The sequence below is a fragment of the Xyrauchen texanus genome, chromosome 22 (genome assembly GCF_025860055.1).
Source record: "Xyrauchen texanus isolate HMW12.3.18 chromosome 22, RBS_HiC_50CHRs, whole genome shotgun sequence".
Lineage (NCBI taxonomy): Eukaryota > Metazoa > Chordata > Actinopteri > Cypriniformes > Catostomidae > Xyrauchen > Xyrauchen texanus.
This window is the reverse complement of record NC_068297.1, coordinates 18,347,490-18,369,251: the sequence shown is the minus strand read 5'-3', so window position 1 is coordinate 18,369,251 and position 21,762 is coordinate 18,347,490. Positions and strand designations below refer to the sequence as shown.

The window sequence follows — 21,762 nt, the reverse complement described above, 5'->3', positions numbered from 1 at the left end:
ATGCTTCGATGTTTGTTTCTCTATATTTGTTGTTGTTTACAGAATTCAACTGTAGCGATCATGGGCATTTAGTCATAGAACAAATTGGTATTTTAAGCGATTAACGGATATGAAAATTCAGTTGTAAAACTAAATTTAAATATAACTATGTTATGTTTGATAACGCTGTTATTGCGTATGAACGCCCTTGTTCCCAAAAGGATCCGCGCTGTCGCTTTAAGAGGTAGGCACCAACGGCATGTAAATATATTCAGAATCGAACTAGCCCCGGCGTGCCGTCAGCCAATCACAGAGCACTTCAAACCGCGGGAGATCCAAATTTCGCGCGACGTAATTTGGCGCTAAAATAGCCCTCCTCTGTAGAGCTAATGTAAAAGAAAAGCTCTTCTGCCGGAGAGAGATTACAGACAGACAGACAAATAGATAGATTGATAGACACATTTCTCACCATCACCGGCTTTGCGCAAAAACAAAAAGAAGAACATTATTTCTTAGCTTTATTTGTTTTTTGAAACGTGGATATATAAAGCTTAAGAAAGCTGGACATTTTTATATATGTTTAATTTTAAGTTATTTTATGTGCAAGTTACTCTCGTGCAACTACAACAAAGGAGAGAGAACTGGTACCGAAGCAGTAATATTTCGGTTTTTGTTATTTTGAACGCATTATTTATCTTCAGTATTTGACAGTATTTATTATACTTAAGAGCAAATTGTCTGTTGTAATTTTTAATATAGCCTATTTTGTTAAATATAACACACTGCATAATTTTCGCGGGTTTTCTTTCATTTCGCGTGAAAAATGATTCGGATACCCAGAGGGATTTCTCCTGCTTCAGGAAGAGGTGCAGTCGTTGGACTCTCTTGCCAGCAGAAAACAATGTTCTCCGGGATGAGGACAGATTTTTTCAACACTGGACTTGCGAGCCCGCCGATGAATTCGATACCGGCTGGATACTTCACTCAAATCGGCAACACGACAGCTGCGGAGCAGAGAGCCAACTGCCTGTACGCGACCCCTCACGGGCCCGAAGCTAAGCCTGTGCGAACCCCACCGGCCGGCTGCCGGTAAGCCTCTTTCCACCACCACTCATGCACAAGCTCTCACTGCAACATCATGAATATACATGCTTGCTATTTCAAGTACTAATACAATAATATATCATTTACTAACCCACAGCAACAGTCACACTGTAAAATCCATTTTTGAACGTAAAAGCGTCGTTTGTGGCCCCACCAGGAGGTTTTTGTGCCAACTATGTTGTACTCTTTATAACCAGTTCCTGCTAAATGAATAAAACAGGCCAGTAATTGGAGAGCATGACCACAGCACTGCATGTATATTTCAGTCATTTTGGACAGACAGGACCTTTAGGGTTATTTCAGCGGGGTTGTGGTAGAGGCTGATGGATGGGGGAGGGTATTTATATGGGCTAGCCGGGGGTATGCCAAGCGATGATCCTCAGATTTGACAGGAAAATACAGATTTATAAAAACATAAAGTATTCCGATATTTGGAGCCAAGACTTACCTACGTGCCCCGCTTTATTTAGTTAAACATGAATGAGTTTGCCTCCTACAAGGAATGTCCTGGGTCTAATAAACGTTAAGCTCAATCGACAGCATTTGTGGCATATTGATGATTGCCACAAAAATTTATTTCGACTCATCCCTTCTTTTCTTTAAAAGAAGCAAAAATCGAGGAGACAGCGAGACACTTACAATGGAAGTGAATGTGGTCAATTTATTGAGGGTTTAAACAAAGAAATGTGAGGATTATAATTTTATAAATGCACTTTCATTACTTCTGTTAAAACTTGTAAAATGTTAGAGCTGTAAAGTTGTTTAAATTGTAATTTTTACAGTCATTGTATTGTTTTAGGGTTTGCTGACATTACGTTGTCATTTTAATGAAGTTGTAAAATTGGCTATAACTTTACACAGAAAAGGTTAGTATGTGATTTTATCACACTAAAATCATGTTTTCATGCATATTGTTTACGTCTTGAGGCTATACTTTTGAAACAGTGAGTATTTTAATGTAAAAAAAATTGGCCCCCATTCACTTCCATTGTAAGTGCCTCACTGGAACCAAGAGTTTTGCTTCTTTTTTTTAAAGAATGGAGGGACGTTTCAAAGCATTTTTGTATTAATCAATATTATGCCACAAATGCAGTAGATTGAGCTTAATTTGTATTGAACACGGAACAGTCCTTTAAAAACCACCTGTTAAAAGCCTGCCACATTACAGAGAATGCTTTTAGATGATGCAGCTGTAGTTGTCATTATGATGTCACTTTCTTCATGGTACACTTGTCTCACAAGCGTAACCTGTTGGAAAGGTCATGGTAACACTCTCTGCTCCAGGAACCGTCCAAGTGAACATTTGAAAGAAACTTCACGGTGTGCTGCTTACTGCTTCCAGCTGATAAACAAAGAAATAATTACAGGCTCACACTGAAGAATATGGGGCAGCGCAGATAACAGGCCAAGCGTCTGCATGGAGGATTTGATGCACATGCTTTAATAACTCTAGAGATAAATCTTAAGAAGCTTCTCTGGGTTGGATATGATACCTGATCAACTCAAAATGGTTTCTCAATTATGAAATCTTGTGGTCAGATTAGGGCAGAATGCTGGTCTTGTTACTAACTTTTTCCATGATTCCAAACATCCTTAATTTCCCCATGTAGGCTGTATTATTAAAATACATCATGCTTAATTGTTAGCTGTGTACCTAGTGAATCTGCACATGACATGAACAGCCCCTATTTTCCCTTCAGTTGTTTTTTTTTTAATCACAGCGGTTTGCTACAGTCATATCTCCTGCTGTGAGAGTTTCACTCTTTTTCCTCCTCCCTTGAATGATACTTTCCCCCGTTCAGTTTGACAGGACAGCCAAACCTGAAGCTCTCTCTTCTGCTATCAAACATTTGAACCTCTGTTCAGATATCTTCATAAACTTATAAATACTTTTTTTGGATTCTGCAGAAACACAGTTCCCCTAAGGTTAACTTTTCTAAAATTAACTCGCCTTGTGTAAGTAGCAAATATAAATCAGTTAATGCCTTAAACTGATTAATTTATACTAGTTCAGGGTCATTAACAGTAACTAACATTCTTATATGTAGATATGTATGTCAGTGTTCTCTGTTTTCACACAAATCATGTCCTGTAGTAAAACCAGCCTTTTGATTTATGGGTTTCATATCCTTTATTAATAAAGTCTGAGAGAGTTCAGGATATTTCAGACTTTATTAAGTCTCCCAGATTATATTTCTCTTATCATAGGTTATGTTAATGTATTGTTTAGAAAATGCACAACAATATAGAACGCAGCAGTAATTGCTGTTAATGAAATGTGGTTTCTGCAAGCTCCAGAGAAGGGAAATAAAGAAATCTTGAGACTAGAAAAGGTCAGAGAGACCACTTGGTCTCTGGTTCACTCCAAACTCACATGTCTGAGATCAAGTGATCAGCCACTGGTCTGTGATCACTACGTTGAAGTACAAGTGAATTGGCTTTGTTTCTGAAGACCCTGGTGACAATCCTTTCCTCCTCCTTTATCCATCTTTCCCTCCGGGGCCTCCAGTAACCAGGTGTTGTATCAGCGAGGTGGGTGAGGGGTTTCAGGGTAAAACAGCCATAGCTGTTGAGTTCTGTGTAATACAGATCACTCCGCTTAGCCCTGTCTGGGCAAGTTTTGCATTTCAAAAGTGTCCTCCACGCTCTTCCTTTTCATCTGGACTTCCCCCTTTCTTCTTTTTGCCTGTGCCTCTCTTTCACTTTTACACTTCAGACTATGTCATTGATGCAGAATGACCTTTCTCACTTTGCACTGTGGGAAGAGAGAGTGTGTATGTGTTTTACATTTGGGAGTGGCACAGGAGTTTGTAGGTAATTCCTGTCACTTGTATCTATGTGTAGGCATACAGAAAACTTTTTCAGGCAGAATATAATTGTTTAAAAATATCTAATATTATGATTAATCAGAAGCAGGGCTGGACTGGTAATCTGGCATACCGGGCATTTCCCGGTGGGCCAACCCACTTTTGGGCCGATCAGGGGCGTAATGGCCATCGAGAGAACCAGTTAGTGAGAAATTCAGGGAAAGGACACTCAGAGCAGAAGACAAAGGGGGAGGGTTGACTTGACATATAATACGCTTTAAAGAACGAGCCTGCAGAGGAAGTGAATTGAAACACTGGAACATCTCCGGAAACATGAAACATGTACCAGATGAACAGAGCAGTGTTAACTGCACTAGCAGAAGTATAACCAAGTGAAAAATACACTTATGTTAAAAACACTTACTGTATATTTAAGATACATTCGCTTAAAGCAAGTCGAAATATCATATATGCTGCTTCTCAATTAAATGTGTATTTTATTAAGGGTTTTTAGAAATGTTTAAATGGAAAACATTTCAGTGATTAATTCAGTGAATGTCATTTAGAGGTATTTTTAAAAGCTGACCCCCCATACTTTATGTTAAAAACATAAAGTATGTTTTATAAAAACATACTTTATGTTTTTATAAATCTGTATTTTCCTGTCAAATCTGAGGATCATCGCTTGGCATACCCCCGGCTAGCCCATATAAATACCCTCCCCCATCCATAATCGTTAGTTGCAGCCCTATCTGTGGGATCAGACCAGATGGGCGATGTGAGATCCAGCTTTTGATACTTAGGACCATTGAGGAACTCATACAAAACTATTACACAAGGTGCAAACATTCACTGATGCTTAAAAAGGCAACACACTAAAATATGCATATTAAAACTTAATGTAAATACCTGTTATGTAGATTCTGAAGGGCAGTACTAAACAAAAAAATATATTTTATATTTGTATAAATTCAGACAGGGGTGTGAAAACTTATGAGACAAAGGGGAATGAAATTGTGTGTACTCAACTGTACAGTATATATATATATATATATATATATATATATATATATATATATATATATATATATATATATTCAACCAGATTAATGAGTTATCAGCTGTCTTTTCTTTGGCTTTCTATCTTGTTTTTGAACAAGAGCAATCTAAATTGTGAAATTCTGTGATGTGGCAACTAAAACAGCCATTTAGCTCCTAAATGTTTCAGTTTAGGAGCCAATGGCTCCTTAGTCGTTTTTTTAGTCTGGAGCCCTGTTTTCTCTAGTGCCTACACACAAACGCAAACATACACACATACCTTTCACCCAATTGTGCTGTGGTTTATGATTGTAGCTTAGACAATGGATTTACATATCTTTAGGAAACTCCTTGGCCTGGAGAGGTTTCACCAGTTCTGATATAGATATGGTGCTCAGAAAGCAAACAATCTTAATAGTGATCAGAGTTAGAATTTTAGAAGGTAAAGCTGCTCTCAGACCAGTGCTTAGAAGTGAATGATTCAGCTTCAACTCCATACGATCTGAGCCAGCATTTCTCACTTCTCATTTCCCACTTACACCGGAAATGGGCAGAACCGACCACAATCTCTTACACATACGAGATGCTGTTTTGAGAAACCAAACCACAAAAATGCAAAAGGTTTGCAATAGCATAAGGTTGTGTAAATTATAACAGAATTTTGGGGTGAAATATCCCTTTGTGGTCTTGACTCTTACATAAATACATAAAAGTAAAGGGGGGTAGTTGTGTGTAAGACAGATAAGTTTAAAAAAGCCAAAAAAAGAGCAGAAGAAAATGAATGAGTAAAGGAAACCCAACCACCTGCTCAGCAGTTCCAGATGTCAGTGACAGGTGTAGATGTCGTTTAGGTCAGAACAATGCAAGCATTTTAAAGACACACAAGATGGGTAGGCAGCTCTTAGCACATGCTCAATGTCTGTTAAATATATATTGGATATATATTTCTTAAGTTACCACATTTTATAACATTTTTAAGAAGGTTACTCTATAAAATATTCATAACATGCTACAAGCTTCTGTCACGGCTAATTTCCATGCAGATTTAAAAAGCTGATGTATAAACATGAATTGAAAATGCCTGCAATTACTTTACAGAGGGACATGATATGTGAGCAACAGCTGTGTTGCTGCCTGTTCCATTCACTCTAGTAGATCTTCCTGCAATTCTCTAATAGGGATGAAATGGGCTATTGGGAAAAACACATAAGTTTGCATTTTGCAACAGGCATTAATATCCAGATTAACTTCTGGTATTGAATTTGGTAATCTTGAGTTCATAAACTATCAGCATCTAAAGGAACTGTTGGAGATCAAACTTGACTTCTAAACCAGTTTGTGGAGTTGGTCTGTCACAGCCCACCTGTGGAATGCTAAAGATTAAAAAAGAAAACAAAAAAACCTATCACACTCAACTGTGAATTATAGCATCTGGTTGTCATATTGTCAGCAGTTGTATCTTGAAACAACTTTTTTTTGTGCTCTGTCATGCTTCTCAAAAACTCGTCCTTAATTTTCCAGTTGTTTAAAAAAAAGTTGTTTCAAGATACAACTGCTGACAATGTGTAGGTGTGTATGTGTGTTTATTTGTAACTTATTCTATGATTGAATGAACAGGATTAGCAGTTGGTAAATTGACCCTTGAATGAAATGTCTGTGGTATTAGTGTGATTGGTTTGAATGTCTCCCTCCACTAAAGATATACAAGAAATGGGTAAGATCTTCATGTTTTTTGTATAGGGATGGATTTTAAGTGTCAGGTTGCATTCGGGCACTTGAGGAAGCAGTGAGTCAGTGTAACTCAAGGGGAGGGATTGTTCTTGATCAATGCAATAAGGCTGGGCAATATGTCTTTAATATTTTTCAGCCTATTGACGATATTCGATATACACTGAGGGCCAAAAATGTTGAATAATATACAGATTTTGCTCTTATGGAAATAAATTGGTATTACAATTTGAAAAAAAATTCAGAACTTTTTAAACTACTTCAAAGAGTTCTCATCAAAAAATCCTCCATGTCAAGAGACATTTCACCCCACGCTTGCTGCAGCACTTGCCATAGATGTTGCTGTCTTGTTTACAGTCTAGCTGAACCCACAAAAGCTCAATGGAGTTGAGATCCATAACAATCTTTTCCAGTTATCTGTTGTCCAATGTCTGTTTTTCTTTGCCTACTCTAACCTTTTCTTCTTGTTTTTCTGTTTCAAAAGTTGCTTTTTCTTTGCAATTCTTCCCATAAGGCCTGCACCACTGAGTCTTCTCTTTACTGTTGTACATTAAACTTTCTCAAACTAGAGACTCTGATGTACTTATCCTCTTGTTTAGTTGTACATCTCTGCCTTCCACATCTTTTTCTGTCCTTGTTAGAACCTGTTGTCCTTTGTCTTTGAAGACTGTAGTGTACACCTTTGAATGAAGTCTACAGTTTTTTGGCAATTTCAAGCATTGTATATCCTTCATTCCATAAAACAATTATTAATTGCTGAGTTTTTAGAGAATGCTGGTTTTTTTTCCATTTCTTAAATAATTTTGACCTTAAGACATGCCAGTCTATTGCATACTGTGGCAACTCAAAAATAAACACAAAGACAATGTTTCATTCAATGAACCAAAGAGCTTTCAACTGTGTTTGTAGTACCAAATTAGCAATTTAGCATGATTACGCAAGGATAAGGTATTGGAGTGATGGCTGCCGGAAATTGGGCCTGTCTAGATTTGATAAAAAATAACTTTTTTTAGGGGGCCTGGGTAGCACAGTGAATATTGACGCTGACTACCACCCCTGGAGTGACGAGTTCGAATCCAGGGTGTGCTGGATTCGTTTGTAGATTTGTATAATAACATGTAACTGTTACTATTGTTTAGAATTGCGCAAATGCTTCAACCTGTAGTACTTTGATTTCAGGATGCATGTGAACTGATCTGAGACCGCCGCCACGTGCGTGCACACAGATCGCCGCATCACTGGTTTGTTCTGAATTGCACACAGACCATGTTTATCTGTCTTTAAATCACAGCCTTTTGTGGAACCTGGTCTACTAAGCAAACAAATTGGCCCGGTTGCTAGGGAGGGTAGAGTCACTTGGGGTAACCTCTTCGTGGTCCCGATTAGTGGTTCTCGCTCTCAGTGGAGTGTGTGGTGCATGGATCACAGAGAGTAGCATGAGCCTCCAGTGTTGTGGGTCTCCGCAGTGTCATGCAGAGCGAGCCATGTGAAAAGATGCACGGATTGACTGTCTCAGAAGCGGAGGCAACCACCTGGATTGTGGTGAGTAACCGCGCCACCACGAGAACCTACTAAGTAGTGGGAATTGGGCATTCCAAATTGGGAGAAAATACTTTTTTCAAATAGTGATGGTGCTGTTTTTTACATCAGTAATGTCCTGGCTATACTTTGTGAACAGTTGAATGCTACTTTGGTGAATTAAAGTGCCAATTTCCTTCCGAAACAGCTAAATTTGTACATTGTTCCAAACTTTTGTTTAGGGCTGGACAATAATTCAATATCAATATGTATCGCAATATAATTTGTTTTTTCAATAACGGTGAAATTATTTTTGAACACATTTCCGATATTTTGATAGGCTACATTACAGCATTTGTCACTTATTTTTGTCAAGACTAATTTATTAATGACTCTGCATCATCTGTATTTAAGAGAAAATAATCACTTCATCCGATGCTTAAAGTGAATAAACTAGCCTTGCCGCTGCCAGTCTACTTGCTGGAGTTCCACAATTAACGAAGCAATTCGAACTCCACCGGACTTGTGTGTGTAGGCGACGTAAAGGGGGAAAGCAGGCAGTGGACCAAACCACTGTGGTGCAAGGTAGGGGGGACTCAAAAGGTTTCTGAACTTAATACGCATTTTTTGGCCCATTTGTATTGTTTTACTACTTACAGGTATTTTAAGTATATATCATTATATTTTTTACAATTCACAGCGTGGTTTTTAATAATATTTTAAGGAGGGGAAATATATTTTTTATATTGACAAAGGTGAGAGTTTTATGTTTATTTGACATTTCTTGTTTGTATGAAGGCTAATTGCAAATAAAAGCTGACCATTAATTTATTTGTACAGCTTTTATTAAAAATTATATAGTTTTAAAGGAAGAGGTTTCATAGACTTAGCAAATTCATTTTTCAGAAGTTTGTAGGTACATTCATCCATTGTGTGAGGCTTTTATATTGTTCATATCGATATAGGAAATAAATTGCATCACCCGAAATTAAGAAATATATCGTGATATACGTTTTGGCCATATCGTCCAGCACTACTTTTGGTCCTTAGTGTATATCTAAATAATTATGTATTTGCTCTAAAATGGCTCAAAAGTTTTATCAGAGGAACCATCATTTCATCCAAACAGCCATTGAAGCCAAGTAGATTAAATATTTTAAAGACATTAAATAAAAATCTAATAATTAGTTTTTCATTAAAGGTGCAGTTTGTACGATTCAGAAACCCTTGTTATTAATGATACCTTGGGCCTTTAAGTGAACTGCAGCTACCTGTTGCTCATGCTCATGCACACACTCCATAGGAACACGAGCGAGCATCGGCCAAAACAATGACGTAACGTACAAAGAGACTGAACGTGATCCACTGGCGTCATGCTGACAGATGAGGTAGCATAATTAAAATTACACAGTTATGACTGTTTTACTACAAACTTTGAGACTATATATTTTATTTGACTCTCCAGTTCTGGAACAGGGCTAAAATAAAGTGTAGATTTAGGTCTGAATATGCAAGATTGTAGTTTGAAGTAATCACTTTTCTTTGCATGATACAGTGACTGCATTTATACAATAGCCTATGTTGGCGCTTACTTGTCCAATAAGAAGAACACCAATTCAGGGTTGGTTTTGATCCCCAAAACCGATCGAAGGTCCCTACAGGAATCAAATGCCCTGCCGATGTACTCTCTAGTTTTCGCTCGACCACGATCAAGTTCCCACATAGCCAGATGGGATTCAGTAGATACATTTGTTATTTTAATTTTTTGGCTTAGTCAGAGTTTGTGTAGGAGTCGGTCGGTGTTGTGCTGGGAGCTGGCCGTTTGCTGGACTCCATTTCTAAGATAACGTTACCTTTTGATGAAGACTCTTTGTTGTTGCTGTTGAATAGCGAAAGAGAAGCACTGAGGTAAGGCTCTCGGGAGCGCGCATAAATGTCACATCCTTTGGATTTTCCCGGTAAAATCGACCCCTTCCCTTCGCATGAAAACCAGTCTACAGGCTTTAATAGGCAACCCAGGAAGTCCGGGAAGGGCAAATTTTTTAAGTTGCATTACTAGCCATTCATTCACACATTGGCAAAAAAAAAAAAAGGTGAATATTACATGAAAATTGTTACATACTGCACCTTTAAATAAACATAAGGGATAATTAAATTAAATTATTTTCATTGATATGCACTTAATATTTATATTTCATACACAATGATACCTGTACATAGTAGCTTTATAAAGAAGCGTTATTTACCTTCATATGTTTTACTAATACATTTTGTAATGAACAATGTAGGGCTGGGTACTGACGACAGATTTCAGGATTCGATTTCGATTCACAAGCTATCGATTCGATTTTGATCCCAAATTCTGTTTCTGTTTATTTTAGATATAAAAATCAACACTCAAATAAAAACTATTTTATTTTGCATACAAACATTTTACATTTAAATAAGGCAGTTTTTATATCAACATTTTAATGATATAATTATGTTTCTACTTGAATTTGTTGTAGAAATATAAACATTTAAACGGTGGCTGTCATAACTTGTTTTCATGACAGATTTATTCAAATATACAATGAATGAGACATCACTAACAAGGATGAATATAATGAATATGTAATATAGTGCATATATTTAGCAAAATGCTCCTCTAAAGTTTTTTTCTAGCTAACTATCGAGCTATGGACATGACTTTCCTGAGGTAAATGTAGGGTTACGTGACATATTGTTTACAAGCTGTTTTATTGACTTCTTTTCGTGGTTGAAACACCGATTGGGGGATAACATGAGAGCTAATACATTTTAGTAAGTTGTACTGTATCTTTCAACATACCTTATGATGTTCATTCATGTTTATTTCACTCTATAACTAGTAGTAAAGAGGAAGAGATGATCTGTTTTCGCACGTTCCGCACTGCCGCTTGAATTGACCGATGTGTCATGTCAGCAATCTGTCGTGTCATATTAAAGAGCGTCAAAACAGAATTTATTTATTGAATTTCATGATAAAATTTACAGAATTTGAAAGCTGAGACTTTGTTTAATATCAAAAGTAACAAAGCACAATGCTTATTGCAATTATTATATGGGAGGCATGCTACAAATAATGTAGAAGGAATGCAAAGACTTATTTTTTAACCCCAGTTCAACATAGCATAATACTAATTTATTACTGTGGGCAAGTCAGGTTGATTATAATATAATGCTGAATTATTGTTATTATTCTGATTATTAGATTTGCATTATAGAAAAGTAATATATTTCTGTCCTTTTCACTTCATCTTAACATGGGGCTTTTATTTTGACACCGAAAGTGCTGTTGTATTTAATTCAACTTCACACAGAGCTTTTATTTCGACACTGAAAAAGCAACCTGTATTTGACAGTTTACAATGTTCTGCATTTCCTGAAATGCTGTAATCTATTCTGTTATTCTGTGCCACGTTTGTAGATTTGTATAATAACATGTAACTGTTACTATTGTTTAGAATTGCGCAAATGCTTCAACCTGTAGTACTTTGATTTCAGGATGCATGTGAACTGATCTGAGACCGCCGCCACGTGCGTGCACACAGATTGCCGCATCACTGGTTTGTTCTGAATTGCACACAGACCATGTTTATCTGTCTTTAAATCACAGCCTTTTGTGGATTAATAATCGCATATGACCAACTCGCCATTTTGATGTTCTTTTGTTTAATTGTGCAGCCCTGAGAATTAAAGCACATTAAAATAATCGCGATATTCACGATATTGGTCAATCATCAGCAAAATTATCTCGCTTACATCGTTAATATTTTATATATCACCCAGCCCTACATACAATTCAAACTACACTTTCATTCAAGTGTGTCTCACTGCCAGAGCTTTTCAACACGCTCTTTCCTTTCTTAGGGGGACAACAGCACATCTGGCTGACCTGAGGAGCTTTCGGGGTCTATATCACAATGTAAATAATCTAAACCACAACAGTAAATGCAATGTAACGTTCTTGGAAACTATGGTACAATGCTGAACCTCAGTAGCTACATTCACTCAAATAGTTGGGAGTAAAAACTACATTTACATGTATCTAATAAATAGTTAAAAGCATGAAGAATGAGATGTTTCTCATACCCGGTCACATTAGGCTAATCATTTAACCTTTTACACTAATAATTTTCAAATGCTGATAATCAGTTTTTCCCAAGTCTTTGAACTTTCACCTTTACTTTAAAACCATCTCACTGTTCTCTTGTCTTCTTTTGTGTGTGTGTGTGTGCGCGTGCGTGTGTGTTTCAGGCCAAGAGGAGGCTAGATCTGGAAGAGCCACAGTATCTCCCTGAATTTCGCACACCAAAAGGGAAAGGAAACTTGGCATTTGTGAGGGTACCAAGCCCCAAAAGTGAGTAAAACAGACTGATCTAGAACAAAGCCCCTACTTTTATTTATTTAAGACTTGAGTTTCCACATGTTGAATGTTTTAGGGCCCTTCAACACCTGTCCAAGCGTCTTGCTCCCCTGATTAGAACAGCAGCTAAATAACACTTTTGCTTCTCTCTCTCTATCTCTCTCTCTCTCTCTCTCTCTCTCTTGCTGTAGCTCCCAAGTCTCCTGGTGACCGCACTCGTTATGACACTTCTCTTGGGCTGCTGACAAAGAAATTTGTTGGCTTATTGAGTGAATCGGCTGATGGGGTTCTAGATCTGAACTGGGCCACGGAGGTTTTGGAGGTTCAGAAGAGACGCATCTATGACATCACAAATGTTCTGGAGGGAGTGCAGCTCATACGCAAGAAATCCAAGAACAACATCCAATGGCTGTAAGTGTGTCTTAGGTTCAACATTTGGTTAAAAGACAAGATTCATACATATGATGAGGCTCAGATGACAAAAGTTCACCCAAATGTAAATTTATGTCATCATTTACTCACCCTTATGCCATCTCAAACTCGTGTGACTTTCTTCTGCAGAAAACAAAGATTTTTTCATAGATGTGGGATGTTTATATTCATACAGTGGAAGTAATTTGGGTCCAAGACTTGCTAGCTCCAAAAAGGACATAATGTAACCCAGGGCATGCTTCTTCATATATATATATATATATATATAGTATATATATATATATGTATATGTGTGTGTGTGTGTGTGTGTGTGTGTGTGCATTTTTGTAAATATTTGATTATATCTTTTCATGTGACAACACTGAAGAAATGACACTTTGCTACAATGTAAAGTAGTGAGTGTACAGCTTGTATAACAGTGTAAATTTGCTTTCCCTTCAAAATAACTCAACACACAGCCATTCATGTCTAAACCACTGGCAACAAAAGTGAGTACACCCCTAAGTGAAAATGTCCAAATTGGGCCAAATTAGCCATTTTCCCTCCCCGGTGTCATGTGACTCATTAGTGTTACAAGGTCTCAGGTGTGAATGGGGAGCAGGTATGTTAAATTTGGTGTCATCGCTCTCACATTCCCTCATACTGGTCACTGGAAGTTCAACATGGAACCTTATGGCAAAGAACTCTCTGAGGATCTGAAAACATTATTGTTGCTCTACATAAAGATGGCCTAAGCTATAAGAAGATTGCCAAGACCCTGACACTGAGCTGCAGCACGGTGGCCAAGACCATACAGCGGTTTAACAGGACAGGTTCCACTCAGAACAGGGCTCAACATGGTCGAACATAGAAGTTGAGTGCACGTGCTCAGCGTCATATCCAGAGATTGTCTTTGGGAAATAGGCGTATGAGTGCTGCCAGCATTGCTGCAGAGGTTGAAGGGGTTGGGAGTCAGCCTGTCAGTGCTCAGACCATACGCCGCACACTGCATCAAATAGTCTGCATGGCTGTCGTCCCAGAAGGAAGCCTCTTCTAAAGATGATGCACAAGAAAGCCCATAAACAGTTTGCTGAAGACTAGCAGACTAAGAACATGGATTACTGGAACCATGTTCTGTGGTCTGATGAGACCAAGATAAACTTATTTGGTTCAGATGGTGTCAAGCGTGTGTGGCGGAAACCAGGTGAGGAGTACAAAGACAAGTGTGTCTTGCCTTCAGTCAAGCATGGTGTGTCATGGTCTGGGACTGCATGAGTGCTGCCGGCACCGGGAGCTACAGTTAATTGAGGGAACCATGAATGCCAACATGTACTGTGACATACTGAAGCAGAGCATGATCCCCTCCCTTCAGAGACTGGCCTGCAGGGCAGTATTCCAGCATGATAACGACCCCAAACACACCTCCAAGATGACCACTGGCTTGCTAAAGAAGCTGAGGGTGAAGGTAATGGACTGGCCAAGCATATCTCCAGACCTAAACCCTATTGAGCATCTGTGGGGCATCCTCAAACAGAAGGTGGAGGAGTACAAGGTCTCTAACATCCACCAGCTCTGTGATGTCGTCATGGAGGAGTGGAAGAGGACTCCAGTGGCAACCTGTGAAGCTCTGGTGAACTCCATGCCCAAGAGGGTTAAAGCAGTGCTGGAAAATAATGGTGGCCACACACAAATTATTGACACTTTGGGCCCAATTTGGACATTTTCACTTAGGGGGTGTACTCACTTTTGTTGCCAGCGGTTTAGACATTAATGGTCTGTGTGTTGAGTTATTTTGAGGGGACAGCAAATTTACACTGTTATACAAGCTGTAGACTCACTACTTTACATTGTAGCAAAGTGTCATTTCTTCAGTGTTGTCACATGAAAAGATATAATCAAATATTTACAAAAATGTGAGGGGTGTACTCACTTTTGTGAGATACTGTGTATATATATATATATATATATATATTATATATATCTCAGTGTTTCCCACAGGATTTTGGGAGACTATGGGGGATGGACCTCACATAATGTCTGCGGTGCATTTCCCTGAGATGCTCGGAGTTCAACTGAACGAGACACAAGTGTTTTTTTTCCTGCGCGCATGAGACATCTGAATCCAGCTTCTTAATCAATTGGTCTTTATTTAGTAAAAGGGCTTCGGTGCTTTAAAACTACACAACTCTATCACTGGTGAGTGAAATGTAAATATTTACTTGTTGCCAGTGGATAATAACAGACATTTTGGTCGCATAATGTGAAATTTACGAGTGATTTACACGCAATGTAGAGGGATGGTTAACGTTACTTACCTCAAAAATGTGTCATCCTCCTCAACCAAATAATGTAAGATGGCTCCAGGAATGCTCCAGTGTAGATACCTGCGAGTGTGTGTGAATGCGTGAGTTTACAGCAGTGGGGGAGGAGTAGACTGAACTGACTTGCGCACGAGAGAGAGAGCGCAAAACACAACCTTTTATTTTGTTATTATGAGACTGAGAAGTGCAAAAATATTTTTCAAGAGAAGTGTAAGAATGTTTTCGGTTCATTACGAGACCGTGGCGGGGCAAATTAGACTGTGGCGGGCCGTCAGATTGCATTAAAAAAAAAACTGTCAAATTGATCTGCAGACAATATTTCACTTTCTGAAATATTTCTGTATTGTGTACATGTATCATATCAAACATTCTTCCCTATCAGAAAATGTTAATTCTTACCTACTCATCTGAAATGCCTGCCTGGCTGCTGTCATCCCCCTGTCCCTCACTGATATTTCCACATATGCAGTAAAACAACAACTAATCATTTCTATCGACACCTTTATCATCTCCACTGAACACATTACCTGTTTTACACATAGGCTATATCACAGCATGCTCAGATACACAAACATATATCAGCACAAGCTTAATTAACATGATTATTACATTAAGCATTAATATAAGCAAACAATAATGTAAATAATATATCTTATTCTTTTACTTGTATACTTGAGCAGCAATCATAAACAAACTTATAGCGTTAAATTAGTACAAATGTGCCACCGTATTACTCTACACCTGTTCACCTATTCACTACTCAATGCACATTGCATACTGCTCAGTGCAGTGCTATTCTTATTTGCTGTGGTACCAAATTAATTAAAATTTAAATTAAAGAATTGTATGGATTACCTTTATGCTTCCTTTATATCTGTTTTGGAGTTTAAAAGTGTTGGAGCCCAGTGACTTGGATTGTATGGACAAAAACACCTCATATCTCCATTAAAATATCTTTGTTTGTGTTCTGCAGTTTGACGAGTGTGTAAATGATGAATGATTTATCATTTTTGGGTGAGCTATTATTTTAAGATGGTACAGTGTCATTCTTAAAGGGCCCTTTTTTTTTCCTTTTTGACAACTTTTTAAAGGTCTGAACCCTAATTTCCCTCAAGCTGAGTGCAGAGTTCTGCTTCTATTTTACCTAATGACAGATATTATTATTATTATTCATGTTAAGGCCTGTTTTTCTTGATCAGCCTGGTTTTATGCTTGTCTATGCCGTCTTCAAACAGACTGTCCTGTGCTGTGTGCTGTAGGGTCAGTGGTGTGTTTGAGGGGTCAGCCAGTGGTGCAGAGAAGGCCAGCACTCTGAGAAAAGAACTCTCTGAGCTAGACAGGCAGGAAAAAGCTCTGGACGACCTCATTCAGTCCAGCTCAGCACAGCTACGAAAACTCACAGAGAACAAGGACAACCAAAGATATCCTTTCAGTGTGTGTGTTTGTTCAGCGAAGAAATGTGAAGGAGCGATTTGTCACTTTGTCATTTGTAAAGAAAACGCTTGTAAACCTGCTCAGACATGCTGTGCAAACAACCTGCATCTCTGCTGCTACAATTCAAGCAGCATAAATATAGATACTATCAAAATTTTTGCAGTTCTCTTCAAGTGAGAATCTTTATAGTTCAGTTCCAATAAAATAACACGCTATGCTAAGTAAAGTCAATGTAAAGAAAAGTCATTTTAAAAGCTTTTTTTCCTTAACTCAAGCGCACATTAGGATATGTGACCCATCAGGACATCCGCTCCATAGCCAGCCTGAAGGATGAAACTGTGATCGCTGTAAAAGCTCCGTCTGAAACCAAACTGGAAATCCCAGAGGCATCCGGGGTCAGTAATAGTATTTCCTTTAATTGAAAATGAATAAATCTACCTGATTATGTTGATTCAAATGATTATCTTCTGGTGTGATTTGGATTTTGCTATGCAGATTTAAAAAGGCCTTGAATGTCAGGGCCGATTTGCCTTCTGTGAGGGTCTGTGTCTTTGTCTATTTTTTTTTAAATAAGTTTGAGTTGTTAAATTCAAATTCTTGATTGTGCTTATACTTCCTCATACGTGGAATTATGAGGTGTTGCTTTCCTACAGTAATTTTATATATATATATATATAATTATTTCTGCCTGCAAGGTATGTTTGTTTGACATTTTAATTTTCATCATCAGGAGTCGCTGCAGATTTACCTGAAGAGCAAGAATGGCCCAATCGAGGTGTACTTGTGTCCTGAAGAATGTTTGGATGATGTTAGTCCCATCAAGAATGTCACACCCAGAAAAGATTACCCACAAACCCCCAGTGCCACCACACCCTCTCTCTTTCCACCTGCCAAATGCCAGCCAGCAGAGGGTGAGACAATTGCCCTGAGCTTACTTTATTTTTTAAAGGACAGGAAATCAAACAGCAAAAAAGTGTTAAAATGGTCTGGCATGTGCCAAATTAACTGTACTTTTAAATGTAACACACCTGGATCTTTAGGCCCTTCCCCACCTACAGTTCTGGTACTTTTCCCTCAATACATTTCTAGATGAGAACTCTTACGAGGAACGGAAAACCTGACGTGACCTTCCCCCTGTTGTTTTCGCATTCAAAAAAGGAACCACCGTAGTGACGTCATCTAGTATCGACCATTTGTCTGACATTATTTGTTTGCTCATTTCAATAGCAACAACTGCAATATCAACAACATTGATGGAGAACATGGGGATTGAAGCTACACTTTTGTTTGTTTAGGGCTGTTTATTGGAAAATGTAGGCAGCTGCCTTATCAGTTAATGGTGTAAACAACAATGTGAGACAAGGCAGCGGAAGTGCGCTTTAACCACAGAGCCCACGCTGAACTCAGTGGTCAACATGTTAAAAATGCACTATAAGTGTCCTACAATTCCTATACGCCCCAAAGTACTTACCCCGCAGTAGGCGCTAAAAATGTCCCCTAAAACGGCTTCGAGGAACTATAGTCCCTTCGGTGCGAAAGCTATGAAAAGCACTAGACTCGGAGAAAAGTACCTAAAACAGGCTTTAGTACTGCCCGTGTGAACTGCTTGTGGTGACATTGTGTGCAAGAGTTGTAAGACTAAAGAGATGGTTATGTGCGTCATTGTTTTTGAGCATTGTCATTTGGGCCATTTAATGGAGTCAGGAGTTTTTAAATGGTTTACTCTTATATATTGGAATATTTTCCAAGTTTTAAGTCAAATTTAGCTAAACACTTCACTTGAGAACAAACCAAACATGACAGGCTGATCAAAGAGTCAACTGATGATCTCTACTACTACTTCACAGGTTTGCTGTCTAAGCCACAGCCGTCAATGACAGGCACCAGTGGTAGCACCTCCCTACTTGATGTGGAAGGGATCCTGGGTCTGCCTCCTAGCCTTATGCAAATCACAGATGACCAGCTGCCTGGAACGGCCTTCACATCTGACTCCTCCATCCCCTTTGTTAGTTTCTCTCCTCAGCTCACTCATGATGACTACCTCTGGAGTCTGGATGATGGAGAAGGTGTATCTGACTTCTTTGACACATATGATCTGGGAGATCTGCTCAACATGAGGCATTAATGTCAGGGGTCCTGTTCCAGTGTGATTAAACAATAATTGATTGTGTGAATTAGTTGAATTCAGACACTGATCCTCATTACAACAGACACCTTCACAATTTGACATTGAATGAATTTGTAGCATAAAGTGCACTACTGAATTAGGAATGGAGTTTTTAATGGAGTTTCCCGTGTTTATGATTAGAAATACTTTAATTAAAAAGTGAGCATGTGCCCTCTAGTGGATATATGTGTCATTCAGATACATTATGAAGCCATATTATTTCTGAGTCATACAAATAATAAGGTATTTTTTGTGTGTATTGTTTAGTTATAGATATTTTGGACAAAACAATTATTTGTCAGGTGACATTACAATTTATTTTGTATTTTTTCCCATGGGCAAATTGTTGATCTTTGTAACTTTATTTAGTATTGACCAAAATAACTTCTAATTGCCTTGTGTCTAGGTATGAGCTATAGGACATAGTGTTTTATCTATTGTGAGTAAATCTTAAATGGGATGAATTGAACTCAGGTAATTTTAAATGCTTTTATTGAGCTTTAACAATTGTAGTACAGTTGAACATTGCCAGTAGAGGGCTGTGTGACCATTTCTAGCTGCCCTCAGTCAAATGTGCTTCTGAGGATGTGTATGTTGAAGACTTGTGAATTGTCATGTTTTGCATCTTAGCTCCATAACCAGACTCAACAAATCTAGACTCAAGTAAAGCAGAGATTTGAAAAGCTGTTTCTAAAAAATGATTCAGATTTAGTCATCATCTATTCAAATTGAAAACAGTGCTTGGGTTTTTAGAAATGGGTGCTTGTCTGTTCATTCTACCTCCATTTTTTAGATTAATTAAACCACAGTGAGGTAGTGCCTTGTACTTGTAGCAGTGGCTTTATCCCAGGTCATGAAGTAGATACTATATAATGCCTGATTTTTAAGCACTGACATGCATGTATGTTAGTAGAAACCTCAGAGAATGTACATATTTGGCAGCTAAATTTTACATTACCAAATGAATTATTCAAACTGATAAATTGATACATTTTAGGTCTGTTCAATGACTAGAATAATTTTTCCCTAGTGACGTTAAGTTGAAGTTCTGCTCCACTCTTGTAGTAAAGGCACGTTTAAGGGGATCTGGCAGAAACCTTCTGTTTGAACACTGAACTACTTCATGTACTGCTAGAAATACAAAGAAAACTTTGTTGTATGTGTGGAGTTTGGATTCTTACCTCCCCTGAATGGTAGATTTTATTGCTGCAGAGATAGACTACAATGTAAAAGAAAAAAAAAACATACAATGCAGAACATGTCTGGTTTGGGAGGCAATATAGAAAATTGCTAATTTTTAAAGCTACATTTCCTCACCCAGTTTAAGTGTGTTCTACAATCATTTCTCAGTCAGACTGAAATAAATAAAACCTGAGCAAAAAAACAAAGATCTTGTAGGATGCTGAACCTTGGCCTTAATACTCTAGATTTGTCAACCTAGGATTCTAGAACTTTAAGCCTGGATTTGTTATCATTTTTCAAGATCTATACAGCATTTGTCAAGGTGCCTTTGGGTTGGATTTAAGAGTAGTAGTAATCTGATTTGATCTTTGTCTAATTAACTTATGGATAACTTATGCCTTGTGGGAGGGTGTACAAAAATGTTATCTGGGTTTTGCTTTATGCAGCTCTCCCACATGTGGACAACTGTCCTGTCCTTACAAACTTGAAAAATGTGTGTGTGTGTGTGTGTGTGTGTGTGTATATGCATGATGTGTTTACTAAGACTTGACATTTTTGGTGAATTTGGTTGTAGTCCATAATGAATTTCTTTTGCGTTTTCGCTTTTTAAATAAGCATTATGTTTTTAAAATTGTACAGAATAACTTTGTATTTATAGTTTTTGTATTTGAAGGAAATTGGAAATTGTCTCAGGATGTCATTTTTGGAAGACCGTCTGTTTAACAGGCAGCACTTAGCTTTTGATATATTGTGATGTTTAAAAGTCATGGTGTTATGTTTTGATTCTTTTTAATAAAGGAGTTTCTGTTAAAAGTTACTGATTTGATTTGTATTATGTGAAAACTGTTTTTGCCTACAGTCATTGAGCTAGGGAGTTAGTTAACATGTAAAATAAGGAAGTTCCATAAAGATGTGAAAGTGAACGGAACATCAAGACTGACACAGAAAATATAAATTGTCTGATACGTTTCTTACATATTTGCAGCTAACCAGGGAGGTCAGATGTTTTTATTTAATTAAATATTTTTTTATAAATCCATGATTCTAGTTGTAAACAATGGTTAAAACCTATCAAGATAAGATAAAAACAAAACGTTTCTTTGTGGTATGTAGTGTTTTCTTTTTCTCTGTTTTTTCTCCACACACATTACATGATCTGCTGCTTAAATACAGATAAGCTTCAAAGTTATGTGTTGTGTTTTATAAAGCACAAAATCTTTGTCAATTTCATCCAGGCAGGCTCAGACTAGCCCTCTGATCATCTCATTCATTTTATAGCTGCATCATGGGAGACCACACATGCTCACGTAGACCTATTGATAGACTTATATTAACACAATAACTTGATAGTTGTGCTCACTTTTTGCTTTACATGTTGACCTCTTATTGTAAGGCTAAGATATCTTGTATTTACCACTAAGAATAATACCTAATATTACTACCATTAATTGTCAAAGACGACACGATGACTGATTATGTTCCTGAAATCTTGTAAGTTATGTGTTTAAAGGATAATTTACACATTTAAAAGGTTATATTTAAAAAATAAATAAATGTCCTTCTTAAAATGTGAGATTTAGTTTATTCTATTTACAGCCATAGGTTTATTTTCAGACAGATGTAAAAAATAAAATACAAATACATCTGCATTTATTTAGATATATTATGATAAAAAAAGAAAAATCT

General features: G+C 37.6%; 1 protein-coding gene across 1 annotated transcript; it reads left to right on the top strand.

Moving 5' to 3' along the window:
* The first annotated feature begins 405 nt into the window (after positions 1 to 405).
* LOC127662754 (transcription factor E2F2-like) lies at positions 406 to 20,792 on the top strand. Its single transcript, XM_052154060.1, is given in 8 exon segments — positions 406 to 1,049; positions 1,052 to 1,068; positions 12,453 to 12,555; positions 12,753 to 12,972; positions 16,553 to 16,714; positions 17,008 to 17,122; positions 17,458 to 17,638; positions 18,575 to 20,792. Coding segments are annotated over 8 exon segments (1,323 nt in total). The 5' UTR covers positions 406 to 802; the 3' UTR covers positions 18,853 to 20,792.
* Positions 20,793 to 21,762: the final 970 nt, after the last annotated feature.